Raw genomic sequence first — 13710 nt, 5'->3', positions numbered from 1 at the left:
TGACGTGTCTCAGAATCCGCTGCTCTCGTTGTTGTTGTTTGGTCAGAGGCGGGATTGGTCTTTCACTTCCTCGCGTGCAGAAGAAAAGGTGGTCGCCATCTCTAGCTGTGTACATTTTTCAGTAATATTTAACCACCAACCCCCCCCCCCCCCCCCAACACACACCCAACCCTGTCCACCAACCCTTACCCCTCTCCTCCCCCTCCCCCTCCCCTCCCCTCCCCATCCCTGCTCCCTACCTCACGGTATCTCCGGTTCCTGCTGTCGGGAGTGCAGCACTTCTGGGCGCGTGAGGCTCAATGGCGGCGCCTGTCAAGGAGGACGATGTTGATGTCGACCGGCGGCCGATCCGGAGAGCTAGATCTAAGAGTGACACCCCCTACCTCACCGAGACCAGGCTCTCATACACCCTACAGACAGGTAAGACACGTAGGTGAAGCTATGGATGTATGTATGCGTGCTTGCATGTATGTATAAATGTATATACATATATATGCATGTGCGCGTGACAACCACAGATCCCTCTTAGAAAGCCTTCACCATTTACCATACATCACTGCAGTGCTGAGGCATTGCTGTGCGATGCAGTGATGCTGTGGAAAGCTCTCTGAATAAACACAGACCCACGGGTTTCATTGTAAAGCATATGATGCCTTTAAACAGCAGCTGTGTCGTGACACAAGAAACTGTCCAGGGCTGACAGGACAGACAGCTTTGGTATGATTTGGCATGGTCTGGTACGGTGACAGCCTGCCACTGACCATGATTACACCATATGGTCCTGTAAAAATAAAATAAAATAGACTACAACAGGATGACTTGAGTCAGTGTTGATTCTACACTGCCTCCTAGCTCAGTCAGCCAGTGCCCGGTTATTGCAGAAGAAATCCTATATCCTGCACACCCATGCCTGACAAAACTATAGTCAAACCTAAGGGGACTGTTTGCACCAGTCATTTAAAATAGCCTCAAACCTGCCTTTAAGCAAGGTTGCCATGGTGATTTAACATGGTGATTATCATTTAAAAGGTGGAAATGTTTTGGCTATTTAATGAAACCTTGATGAGATTTTATTCGATTAAAGTTGACGTTATTTATGGGTATTGAGGTTTGGATTAAGCTCGTTTAATTAAGTTAAACAGGGTAATAACCATAAGAAAAAAAATTTTGGACAATTTCATGCTCCCAACTTTGTGGGGACAGTTTGGGGATGACCCCTTCCTGTTCCAACATGACTGCACACCAGTGCACAAAGCAAGGTCCATAAAGACATGGATGAGTGAGTTTGGTGTGGAGGAACTTCACAGAGTCCTGACCTCAACCTCCAGTGTCCGCTCTAATTCATCCCTAAGGTGTTCTATCGGGTTGAGGTCAGGACTCAGACCAATCAGTTTCCTCCACACCAAACTCAGTCATCCATGTCTTTATGGACCTTGCTTTGTGTACTGGTGTACAGTCATGTTAGAACAGGAAGGGGTCATCCCCAAACTGTTCCCACAAAGTCGGGAGCATGAAATTGTCCAAAATGTCTTGAAGCATTAAGAGTTCGTTGGTCAACTGATGAAGCTTTCATCAGCTGACAGATCAAATGAAATTGAAACATTTATTTCCTGTTCCATTAACAAAAAACAAATGAAATGAAGAATAAGGCTATAAAAAGAAAATCAATGTAACATGAGGGTAATGACGTTAGACTATATTGCTTAGCTAGTCTTTCTTTAAAATGTTTGTTTGTTATAATGCTGTGCTTCTGTGAAAGACTGCAGCTTTCATGTTTTAAAATTCCTGTTGTGTAATATCTTTTGTCTTTTGTGGTGCTTGACGACTCAGTCATCAGTGTGTTTTTAGTCGTATGTGGGCAGTAAGAAAAACTCTCAGTTAGCATAGAAAAAGAGCATAGAGCTAATCTGATTGCTTTGTACTTAATTTCAGAAAGAAGAGAGTAGTTTTTAATGTTTAAGCCTATGTGTTGCTTTGCAGCCTTTCTGTCTAATGTTTTTAAACTGTTCTTTCTCTTTCTGATGGTTGACTAGTTTCATACCTAACTGTATTTTGGAAAGGAAGCAAATATTTGCTTAGCAGAGGGAAATTTTGAAGGGTTCTGTACTGTGTATATTTTTGATGATGATGATGATGATGATGATGAAGGTTAGTTAGAGATTAAAGCTACTTTGTAATGAATTCAATGGATTTAACCTTGAATTCAAGTTGAATCAACTTTCTGGACTCATTTGTGTAAACCCCCACTGGCCAGTTTATTAGGAAATCCATGCTAATATTGCTCTTAGAACAGACTCTACTTTGTGGCACAAAATGTTCGAGACTGTGATCCATGTTGATGTGATTGTATGATATAATTACTGTAGACTTGCCATGATGCGAATCTCCAGTTTTACCACATCCCAAATCTGCTCTATTGGATTCAGATCAGGTGACAGCGTAGGTCATTGAAGTACACTGAACTCAGTGAACCAGTGTGAGATGCCTTTGTGATATGGCACATTTTCTGGAAATAGCTATTATAAGACAGGTAAATTGTAGCCATAAAGCAATGCTCATCATCTCTGAAGAACTCAATCCAGCCTACATTCCACTAACAGCCATGCCACGGTCAGAGTCACGCATTTTTCCTGTTTTCTGATGAATATAATCTCCTCTATCTGTGTGATTCTGCCACACGGTTCACTGATTGGATCACTGCACAAATAATGTTCCTAATAAAGTGTCCAGTCAGCTTCTCTCTTAACTCTTACCCTACTGTTGGATATTATTTTAATTTGTCTGACTGTGTTAGTGAACTAATTAGGAGTGAGGCATGACAACTACACATGCATCATCATCATCATCATCATCATCATCATCATCATCATCTTCATCATCAGAGTTTTATTTTTATTTATTTATTTTATTTGCTGTAATTGTTATGAATTAAAGAACAACTCATGAAAATTCTACTAGCAGAGGTTCAAAGTAGAGGCTTTAAAATCTTACTTCTGTTAGGGTACACTAACTTTTGTGGTTGTTTATGTTTTATTCTCCATTTTTTGTTTTTCTTTGATATTTTTTTTGTAGCCATACTTAATTTTTCTAAGTGCAACATACAGCACCCAGAAATAATATTGAGTGCTGAGTTGAAAATAAAGAAAAATATAAATAAACTGATCTAATATTTCCTCTTGCATTAGAATAGAATAAAATATTACTTTCCTTTTCCTTTACAACTTTTCATTGTAAGAATTTTTAAATAAATATTTTTTTTATTAATTTCAAACTTTTAATTTTTTGGACAATAATTTAGTGTTTTCATAATACAATTTTTTAATTTAATTTGAATCATAATGGGGAAATACTAGTAATTCAGGTAATTGTTTTCATAAATTCTCCTGATGATGTGTAAATAGTTTGTATCAGACAGTCAGATTAGTTAGTAAATAAATAAATAAACAAATAATAATTTTCAAAACTTTGCTGATGAATTCTGAAATCTGGTCAGAAGGTGTCAGTTAATTTTGTGTAACAGGACACGTGTCATTAATGGCTGTAATGCAAATCAAAGGCTTATATTAATTTGTTTAATATAACTTTCATTAGTAACAGTTAAAACGTAAGGACCTGTATTGTGGATGCACTACATCTTCTACCACCATAATAATAAACCGCATGTGGTCAGGAAGGTCAGTCTAGAAAAAAAAAAAAAACAGACCAATGGGTGAAGAAGCACATTACTTCCCTGAAGCGTCACCTCGTCGAGGCAGCAACTAAATCAGACGCTGCTGCCTGATCAGCTGGACCACGCAAAGAACTGGAGCAGATGGGACGACATAAGGACGTACAGGAGAGCTTGGAGCGAGACAAACTCACCGAATTCTTTAAGACACGGCTGCCAACTGTGCTCAGGCTTATCAGAAGGGGCGCATCAATCATGATCTCACTCATCAAACACTAGCGCCAAGAACTGTTTGTCCCTGGCGGTGATTATCAAACTGATGACCTCAATTTATTTGACACTTCAGAATTCTAAAGAGAACGATTTCTCAACAATAACAGAATAGATCTTAGTAATTCAGGATCTATTCACAATTGCCACAATCCTCTGGATAAAATGAACTCCCAGATATTACGATTTAAACGTTATTTGTTTAAAACTAATGTCTTACTAGCTACACCCATTCTCATCACTGGTGGCTTAACCCTGAATTACTCAGTAATCCCTTACTGGAGAAGGCTTGGATCTTTTTTCCTTTAATGATCCCCCTGATGTATCAGCAACAAGTTTGTAGGAGTGTGCAAAAGCTTAAGTATATCTTCCTCCCTCAGGCCATGATGATCATCACAACAATAAGCGTTAACCGTTGTTGGCTTTTTCCTTCCTCAGTACTGCTGCAGCTGCAAATACGATGTACAGGCGTCTGTTCACCAGCATCGCCTTTGGCATATATTGATATATGACTGAAAGCTGCTTGGAGACTGGATCTTTTGTTAAAAGTGCTATGCAAATAAAATTGAATGGAATTGAATTAGAATAGCATATGCTCCACAATTTTGATTTAAATATACTACTTATTGGTCTTAATGCACCCTTTTATGAGCACTAAATCTCCTAATGTGGACAGACAGATAAAAGAAACAGAAATCTATATATATTTTTTTATACAAAACTTAGACTTTCCACAATATTCTGATTTCATTTATTTATTTATTTATTTATTTATAGCAAAACATATCTGGCACATTAAACCAGCATCTTATGTTTACTTTAGGATGCTTTAAGATGCAAAATCTGAATCGTTCATGTTCCTCATTTCACATTACAAGCATCATGACACCCTCTTGACTTATTGCTATACCTTTTACTTCAACTATTTACCTTTGGTTCTTCTAAGATGTTTATGTAATGTAGCATGGCCTCCTGAACATAGGGGAAAAGAAAATCCCTATACTAGTTTGATAAAGGAGTTAAACTAGAGACCATGTGCCATCTCATCACTCTACTTTGACTCATTTCTATTACCTTATCAGTGCTGAACTTTTATTTTCTTAAATTTGCCAGAAGAGGAGGATAAGGAGCAGGCTATTCTTTAGAGAGTCATTACTTCCAAGTAGGCAGTGGACTCATTCAGCACTTCTCATTCATTTTTGAATGTCCATCCATCCATCCATCCATCCATTTTCTGTAGTGCTTATCCTACACATGGTCACAGGGAGCCTGGAGTCTATCCCAGGGATTTAAGCACAGGGAATCAGACCCCAGACCCTGGAGGTTACCACTATGTCCACTACGTCCCCGTGATCCCCCCCCCATCCACCCCCTCACCCCCCAGAACTTTCTCTGGACTACACTAGTCTTCCACAATGAATGTATTTCATGCCCAGGATGAAGAAACCATGTCATTATGTCCTTCTAAGATCATTTTCGCTTAGAGAACATGAAAGGGAAAGATTATAGCTAGAGAGAAGATAAAGAAGGTTCGTGTAATCTTCTGTATATTTGAATGGAAAGGTCAGAGAGGTAAGAGATGCTCTGGCAAAGATTTTTGGTGTAAGGTCAATAAGTCTTCTGCTCACACAGGTGTGTGTGTGTGTGTGTGTGTGTGTGTGTGAGTGTGTGTGTGTGTGTTATGCGGAGGTCTGGTACCTGCAGGAAGTCTCTGTTCCTTCTGATTCCTGTGTGTGAGTGCAAGAGAAAGAACAACTAATCCCTCATGGGGTGTGTGTGCATGCTCTAAGGGTACACTGTGAGCATGAGCTTGCATATTATATAAAAATGTTGATTAAACACTATCCTGCTTTTGCTGTGGCAAACATAAACCTTTTACCTGTAAACCGGTGGACCAGACAAATAACTGTCAGCTTTTGAGTGTGTTTTTGCATCAAATATGTGTGTTTCTAAAGTCCAGTCACAAAGACAAAGCAGTATCACATTTCTAGCATTAACTTCCAGGTTAATTTATTGCCATTTTCATTGGTGTGATGAATATATGTATTTATTGTATAAAAACCTGGATTTTGATGATATGCAAATTAGGGTTGAATTTTATGTCTCCTTTGCATATTTAATTTTTAAAAAATCGTGGAAATGATTTCGCTTGGGAATAATTCACTTTGCATACTTTTCCAGTTTATTTCTTTGTTTTTATAGAGGCTATTTGCATGGATTTATTTGTTTAATTTCTGCAATGTACCTAAATTATCATTATTACGGTTTTTACTGTAAATGCCATGAATGCAGTGTGTTAGCTTTATACTCTTTGACTTTTCTATATTTTTAATCTTGTACATTGTTTATGTTTTATCTACGTTTCGTCTTTTTCAGCAGAAGGGGCGGAGAGACTCGCCGCAATGCGTTCTGATTCGCTGGTTCCCGGCACTCACACTCCTCCCATTCGTCGGAGAAGTAAGCTAGCGAGCCTGGGTCGACTCTTCAAGCCGTGGAAATGGAGGAAGAAGAAGAGTGACAAGTTCAAACAGACCTCTGCAGGTACACACACTCACCATCAAAATATATCACTAATAGTGTCTGAAAATCTCTTTTGGGGATCATGATCATTTCTTTAGTCTTAGAGAGAAAGATGTCTACACGGCAAAGCAGAGAGGAGTTGATCAAGAGAGGAGTGCTCAAGGAGGTCGACGAGAACGGTATACAGATGAAACACAATCGAAGTGTTCAATACTTCCTATACTACAATGCCATGATAGTTTCCTCAGATTCTGTCTGTCGTTCTTGTTTTCTAGAGGAACAAACAGTGAAGAGTGAGTTGGACAGACTGGCAGTTATTAGCCCTGTATCTGAGGCGCAGGAAACAAATGGAGAAGGATCAGGTATTTAAAACCAAAAGGTTTGCAACTCATTGTCACTGTAACACTACCATAACTGTCCTTCTGTTAGCTTACTTCCCATGTATACATAATACTGTTGATATTAAGTGTGGTTATTGTAAAGTAAACACAAGATCAAATCAAGCCAGATCAATTTTATCCACCTTTTATGTGATGCAGCAAGCAAGAAAATGGAAGTGAAAGAACTGCTTATAAATGGAACACTCAGTCTTTCGGGTAAAAGTCTACCATATTTAAAAATCTTGATTTGACAATTTTATTTGTCTTCATTACTCTCTTCATTACAAAAAGGTGCTCCTTCCTCTTCAGGTCATTCGACAGGATTTCTTTTTCTGAAGCTGTGTTGTTTTAGAGTTTTTCTTTATATCCCGTCGTCTAAAAAGACGCCTGCAGGGGTTACATTGATATTTGGAGCTATCCATATCCATATTTCCTCTATCTGGACTAAAGCTAAAGAGAATCAGCCCCATAGAATGATGCTGCCACCACCATGCTTCACTGTGGGTATAACATTCTTTTCAGGATTAGGTTTTTGTACTACAATGTTCTTCCTTGCTCTCATCCACACATTTAAGGTGATTAAGGTGAATTTAGCTAAATTGAGGCGATTTTTTTTCACCCTAACTCAAGAGATGTTGTCATGGTGATTGATACCTTCTTATGTGATTGGTTAATTCGAAGAGCCCAGCCTCATGCCCCTAAAAATATTTCTAGTCATTTTTCACTTGCTGTATCACAATAACAGTGGAAATAAGATCTATTTTTAACAGGGGTGTGTAAACTTTTTACTCCCAAATCCACATAAGGATGTATTTATTTCATCTACATTTAACCCCCCCTTTTTTTTTTTTTTTTTTTTTTTACTGGTACAGAAACAGAGTCGTCACAGTTGTCAGGGGAAACAGAGGTGTGTCTAGCAGGCCTCACCCCTAAGCCAGCTCCAGCCACACCCCCTACAAAAGGCATTCCCCTTCCAAGCAATGGCATGGACATCCCCCTGACCAAACCATTAACGCTAAAGCAACCACCTGCCTTACCTCCGAAACCATACAGCAGAATACCCAACCATTTAACAGGTTAAACACATCATCACACATTTTTTCCCTTTTCTTTCCTCTTCCTGACACGCCCCTGACATGATTTAACTCATTCACGCTTGATTTCTTTGTCCTTCTCTAGACCCTTTAGGAAAATTCTCCCCACCACTTCCCCCCAAAAAAGTGATGATCTGTGAGCCGGTGCCGACTTTCCAGCTCAGATACCCACAGCCCTCATCCATGCACACACACTCCCTAACCCACACACACCCTTTGCAGCATACCACTCTCCCGCTATCCATCCATCCCCCGAGCCGCATCATAGAGGAACTTAACAAAACTCTTGTGTTTACCATGCAAAGACTAGAGAGGTGAGTGTGTGTGCATGTTCCTGACTTTATTCTCTCGACTTGCTGTTTAACCTGCACCTGTACATTTCTGCCTTGCTACATGCAACACTGCCCCCTAGTGCACACATTTATGTGTCAGTCAGCCCTAACTGCTCTGCTGCATGGTGTGCAGTTCTGTACTGCAGGCTGTACCGTCAGTGCAAATGGAGAGTGAAGAGGAGAAGGAGAACAGAGATGCAGCGCTTCACCTTCTGCCCAATGCCCACACTTTCAACACCAACACGCTGACACCCAACACACGCACGTACATCCCACCCACGCATGAAGAAGAAGACGACGATGAAGAGGAAGAAGAAGAAGAAGAAGAAGAGGACGACGAAGAAGAAGAAGATGAAGATGATGACTCTTTATTTACAAGTAAGTTGACTTTCTGTCAAGTCCAAACTTTAGTTTAGGGAAGTAGTATACCTGTTTATTAAAGGAGTAAAGCAATTACACTTGCTTTTTAAAAAGATGTTTTCCTGTAATCATGTGTCACAACATGTCCAAACAAATGAACACATTTTTTTGCATCATAGTATAAAGTAATATTAAGTTATATTTCTGTTTGATTGAATGCTATTGGACGTCTCGTATGTCTTCAATATTTGTTGAACAAACCATACTTTTAAAAATGTATGCTATTTTTGTTATACATATTTACACAAAGCTCTAATTAATACAAATTTCCACTTACAAGTAAATCCATAATGTACATTTTAGGCATGACATTGTAACTTTGAGCAATACTCAAAGATTTTTCAAATAGTTTCTTGATCATTTGCATGAATAAAATAATCCCAGGTGGCACCTTCAGGGGTTGGGGGTTCGATTCCTGCCTCCAGTCTGTGTGTGCATGTTTTACTGTGCTTTGGGGGTTTCCTCAGGGTTCTCCAATTTCCTCCAACCAGTCCAAAGACATGCGTTGTAGGCTGAGTGGCATCTCAAAATTGTCTGTAGTGTGTGTGTGTGTAAAAGAGTCTGATGTCTGATTGTCCCTTGTAATGGGTTTGCACCCTGTCCAGGGTGTCCCCCACTTTATGGCTCCTGAGATAGACTCCAGGCTCTTCCTCAGCCCTGTGTAGGATAAGCAGTACAGAAAATGAATTGGAAAATAGTCCCACATTTCTGTTAACATGCAAGTATTTAAATTTTTGGTGGAATTCATTACTATACACCATTAATAATTTTAAATGAAGCCATTTTGCCTTTGAGGTAAGCAAAGAAACAAACAAAGGAATATTGAGGCCCTGATTTCGAAAACTACTTTAAAACCATGTTAAAGCGCAGTTCATGTCTAAATATGCTGTGGAAAACATAGCAACTCTTAAAATATATATTTCCAATGAAATGTATTATTTCAAACAAATATCACTGATGAATAAATAGGATCCTTTGCTCAGAAATCAAATACTGAAGGGTGATATTGCTGATTAACACAATACTAACGTAAACAGCAGGGAAGTATGCGCGACATGAGGGAACTAGACTTTCCCTCTTTGCAACGATATTTCTTTATTACACATCTGTCACATCTGGCTCCATTGTTCATAACTTCCTTCAACTCCTGACACCTTCACACTTTACTTTGTCATTCAAAATCGGTGGGAAAGGTCACAACGTTGTCCAGGTGCTGGGAAAATATTTTGGTTTTCTCCTGCCCCCTATTGGTCAGAGCTATGCCAGTCTCTTAAAGACATCAGGCACACACTGATGTACACATATAGGCAGTAACCATCAGTCTATCAACATGCTTTTAGATGGTGGGAGGAAGTCAGGGAACCCAGAGGAAACCCATATGAGCATGTACAACACTGCACAGATAGTAAACTGAGCTCAGGATCAAAACCTAGGACCCTAGAGCATCACTGTGCCACTTATTTTGTTCACATTTAGATCAAATTCCACATTTAGGCCATGTCCCATTCTGCAATAAATAGTATTATTTAAATACATATGTTTAGCTTAGTAGTGAAATTCTGACCGATTTCAATAAACGAGTTATACAAATAGTCCCATGAGCCATGAGTATGTTGATCACAGCCCAATTTTAGGATTATGGAACATGAATTGCCTCCATTCTCTTTTAACTTGTGGGGTGTGTGTGTGTGTGTGTGTGGTGGCAGGTAGCCTGGCACTGAGGATCCTTAGGAAAGACTCCCTTGCAATAAAATTGAGTAACCGACCATCAAAGAGAGAGCTGGAGGACAAGAACATTCTGCCCATGTTGACTGACCAGGAGAGACTGGAGTGCAGACAGCAAATTGGCACTAAACTCACACGGTTAGTGTGTAAACACACACACACACACACACACACACACACTCACTTATCACCACAGCACATAGAAGCTATTGATCTGTTTCTGTTTGTAGGAGGCTCAGCCTGAGACCAACAGCAGAGGAGCTAGAGCAACGAAATATCCTAAAACGTAGGTAAAAATGGACAAAATAAACCCACTCAAAGTCACAGTCAAAGAGCTTTTTTCTCAGAATACTTAACATTGGCCTTTGACAACATGTTTGAAAAGATGAATTTGGCTGGCTTCTCACATCTCAGAGGAAGTCTTAGCATTTACCCTTCACCAGCTGGAAGCTGTCATATGGAAAATGTCATAAGGGAGATCTGGCTGGTGGGAGTGAATGGGCAGGTGGCCAAATAGAGAATAATAAGTAAAAAAAATAAAAATAAATAAAAGATGGCACTGATGAGCACTAAGACAAATATATTATCTATTACATGGATATGTAAAAAAAAATGCACCTCTCCTTCAACTTCTCTTTTCCCTTGTAGCACGGAATGAGCAGGAGGAACTGGAAGAGAAGAGAGAGCTCAAGAAAAGGCTGTCACGAAAAGTGAGATAATGGACTTATTTATGAGACCCAATACAACACATCGAATATATTTAATAGTATAATATGGGATTGTATAGTATAGTATAGTATAGTATAGTATAGTATGGATTGTTATAGTATAGAATGTTGACTATAGTATGAGATAGTATAGTTTGGGATGGTATAGTATGCTGAACTATAGTGTAGTATGGTAGGGGATTGGATATGTTATGGTGTTGTATAGTATAATATAGTATGGTATAATATGGGATGGTATAGTATGTTGGGAGTGTTGTAGTATAGTATGCTGTACTATAGTGTAGTATGGAATGGTATGGTATATTATGGTGTGGTATAGTGTAATATAATATGGTATAGTATAGCACAGTATGGGGTGTTGTAGTTGTATGTATGTTGTTCTAAAGTATGGGATAGTATAGTTTGGGATGGTATAGTATGCTGTAGAATAGTGTAGTATAGTATGTTGTCCTATAGTGTAGTGTGGATGGTATAGTATAGTATAATATGTAATATGGGATGCTGTACTATAGTATAGGATGGTATGCTATAGTATAGTTTGGTATAGTATAGTTTTGGGTGGTGTATTATGGTGTGGTATAATATAATATAGTATAATCATTATGTAACTGTAACACCAGTCAGTTAAAATAACATGGCTTTCTCTCATTATACTTTTCTCCATCTCTCTCTCTGTCTCTCTCTGTAGTTGAGTCAAAGGCCAACAGTTGAAGAATTGAGGGAGGCGAAAATTCTTATCCGGTTCAGTGATTACGTGGAGGTGGCCGAAGCTCAGGACTATGACAGACGGGCGGACAAGCCCTGGACCCGCCTTACTGCTGCAGACAAGGTCACTCGCACATAATCTGATTTCCCTGACTGTATTATTTTCTAAAAAAAAAAAAAAAAAACCTCATTCTCACCCGTCTGTATCACTGAGAGCTTTCACACTTGAAATTGTTTTCCCTGCAGTCTTGTTTATGACTGCTGATATTTTACAATGATTCCTGGTTACTGATAATCTGACATTCACACTGTTCATTCCTAAACCTTGTATTAACCTTCTAATTTGCATATCTGCATTATCAACATCCATGATTGGATAAATACAGCAATTCAACCATTTGAAATAATGGCATGTCTAACTTTTGCATCGGTGAAAAAATGTCACTGTATAAATTCTTGTCAGGTGTTTTAAGTCTCCTGAGATGCGGAAAGAAAAACAAACTACTGTTTAAACAACACGTAAGGTTTCTGTGAATTTACAAAGTATGTAAATATGAGGCATGTGTTGTCCGATTGTCTGTTAAGCACTTAACATTCTGTAACAACAATATACACGTATTTCATAACCCTGCTTCCAAATGACCAGTGTGAACGCTCCTCTACCGGGGTCAAAGTTTAAGCTCAGTCTGAAACGCCCTATTATTTCTTTTTTCTTCTTAGGCTGCCATAAGGAAGGAGCTCAACGAGTTCAAAAGCACAGAAATGGAGGTGCACGAATTAAGTCGACATCTAACCAGGTGATCATGTGACTGATGACGCATGCATGACAGTGCTTACTACTGCCAGAAAATCCTGCTCACCTCTTGTTTTATTCTAGGTTTCACCGACCATAGCGCTGACTGCTGAGCAGAAGCACAGGGCATTACTAATGACTAATTCACCTCTGGGATGTACTGAGTCTAATGTGCTAGGATCAAACTGTGCAAGGATTGGGATTTATCAAAGAGACTATATTACTCTCCTGATCTGAGATCAGGAGAAGAAACAGGTGCCCACGTTCCCCACGGTGACCTGACTTGCCTAGATTCACCAATCCCTGACCTATCTGAACGGTCATGAAGTGTGTGTGTGTGTGTGTGTTGAAATTTGAAATATTATTTTGTGCTCTGGCAGAAAACAATATTCTGTACCAGTGTAAATGAAGTGGGTGTAAATTTGTGCACGTGGCCCTGTAACTAGTCATCAACCCATTTTTGTACCCATGTAGATGTCAAGCAAGCAAAACCATGAAAACATATTAAAGAAGTCGTAATATTCTAAAAAAAAAATTTTTTTAATATATTTACCTTAATATACATTTTAATTCTATTTTCTTTCTGATCTGGAGTCAAGCAGCATTTTCTTTTTCCACAAACAAAATAAAACCAAAAGAATCCAGATGTTTTGGTAAAAGCGTGTTCCTGTTTGACATTGGCGCCAAATAATTTGCAAGCAATAATCTGTCTGTGTCCTGAATGTCTGGTTTGGACAAGTTTCAATTGTGGCTGTAATATCCAGTATGAGGGAAGCTTCCAGCTTCTTTGTACTGCTTTTGTTTTAATAAGAAAAAAAATCCCAGTGCAGACTTTTTATTACAACTCAGATGAAGTGAGGTAGCGTTTAATACGTCCATCTGTGCTGAGTTTACATACGTTACAAGACGGAGGCCAAAAATCGTCCTTCAGTGATTGTGACAAAAAAAAAAAAGCTAAAAAATGTTTTATTTAGATCGTCCCATAAAAATCGGTTACGGTGTACAAATGTGTCACGGTATATTTCTAAACCCTTTCATTCCGTCCCTGTGGATTTGGAACGGTGCGTTTTGTTTAC

At 39.0% G+C, this 13710-nt stretch overlaps 1 protein-coding gene across 2 annotated transcripts; it reads left to right on the top strand.

Annotated features, from left to right (window-relative positions):
• The first annotated feature begins 240 nt into the window (after nucleotides 1-240).
• phactr1 (phosphatase and actin regulator 1) lies at nucleotides 241-12853 on the top strand. 2 transcript variants are annotated; one of them, XM_058393069.1, is made up of 13 exons: nucleotides 241-420; nucleotides 6317-6478; nucleotides 6556-6636; nucleotides 6733-6819; nucleotides 7710-7913; nucleotides 8017-8245; nucleotides 8397-8641; nucleotides 10390-10546; nucleotides 10639-10694; nucleotides 11057-11118; nucleotides 11825-11965; nucleotides 12562-12638; nucleotides 12719-12853. In XM_058393069.1, the coding sequence occupies exons 1-13, from the start codon at nucleotides 300-302 to the stop codon at nucleotides 12732-12734; spliced, it is 1638 nt and encodes a 545-aa protein (XP_058249052.1). In that variant the 5' UTR covers nucleotides 241-299; the 3' UTR covers nucleotides 12735-12853. The 2 variants fall into 2 exon arrangements, with proteins under 2 accessions (XP_058249052.1, XP_058249050.1); XM_058393067.1 differs by having other exon boundaries at nucleotides 6314-6478.
• The last annotated feature ends 857 nt before the right edge of the window (nucleotides 12854-13710 follow it).

This window comes from Hemibagrus wyckioides, linkage group LG06 (assembly GCF_019097595.1).
Source record: "Hemibagrus wyckioides isolate EC202008001 linkage group LG06, SWU_Hwy_1.0, whole genome shotgun sequence".
Taxonomy (NCBI): Eukaryota; Metazoa; Chordata; class Actinopteri; order Siluriformes; family Bagridae; genus Hemibagrus; species Hemibagrus wyckioides.
The sequence above is the reverse complement of the archived record's forward strand: the minus strand, read 5'-3'. Positions and strand labels throughout refer to the sequence as shown.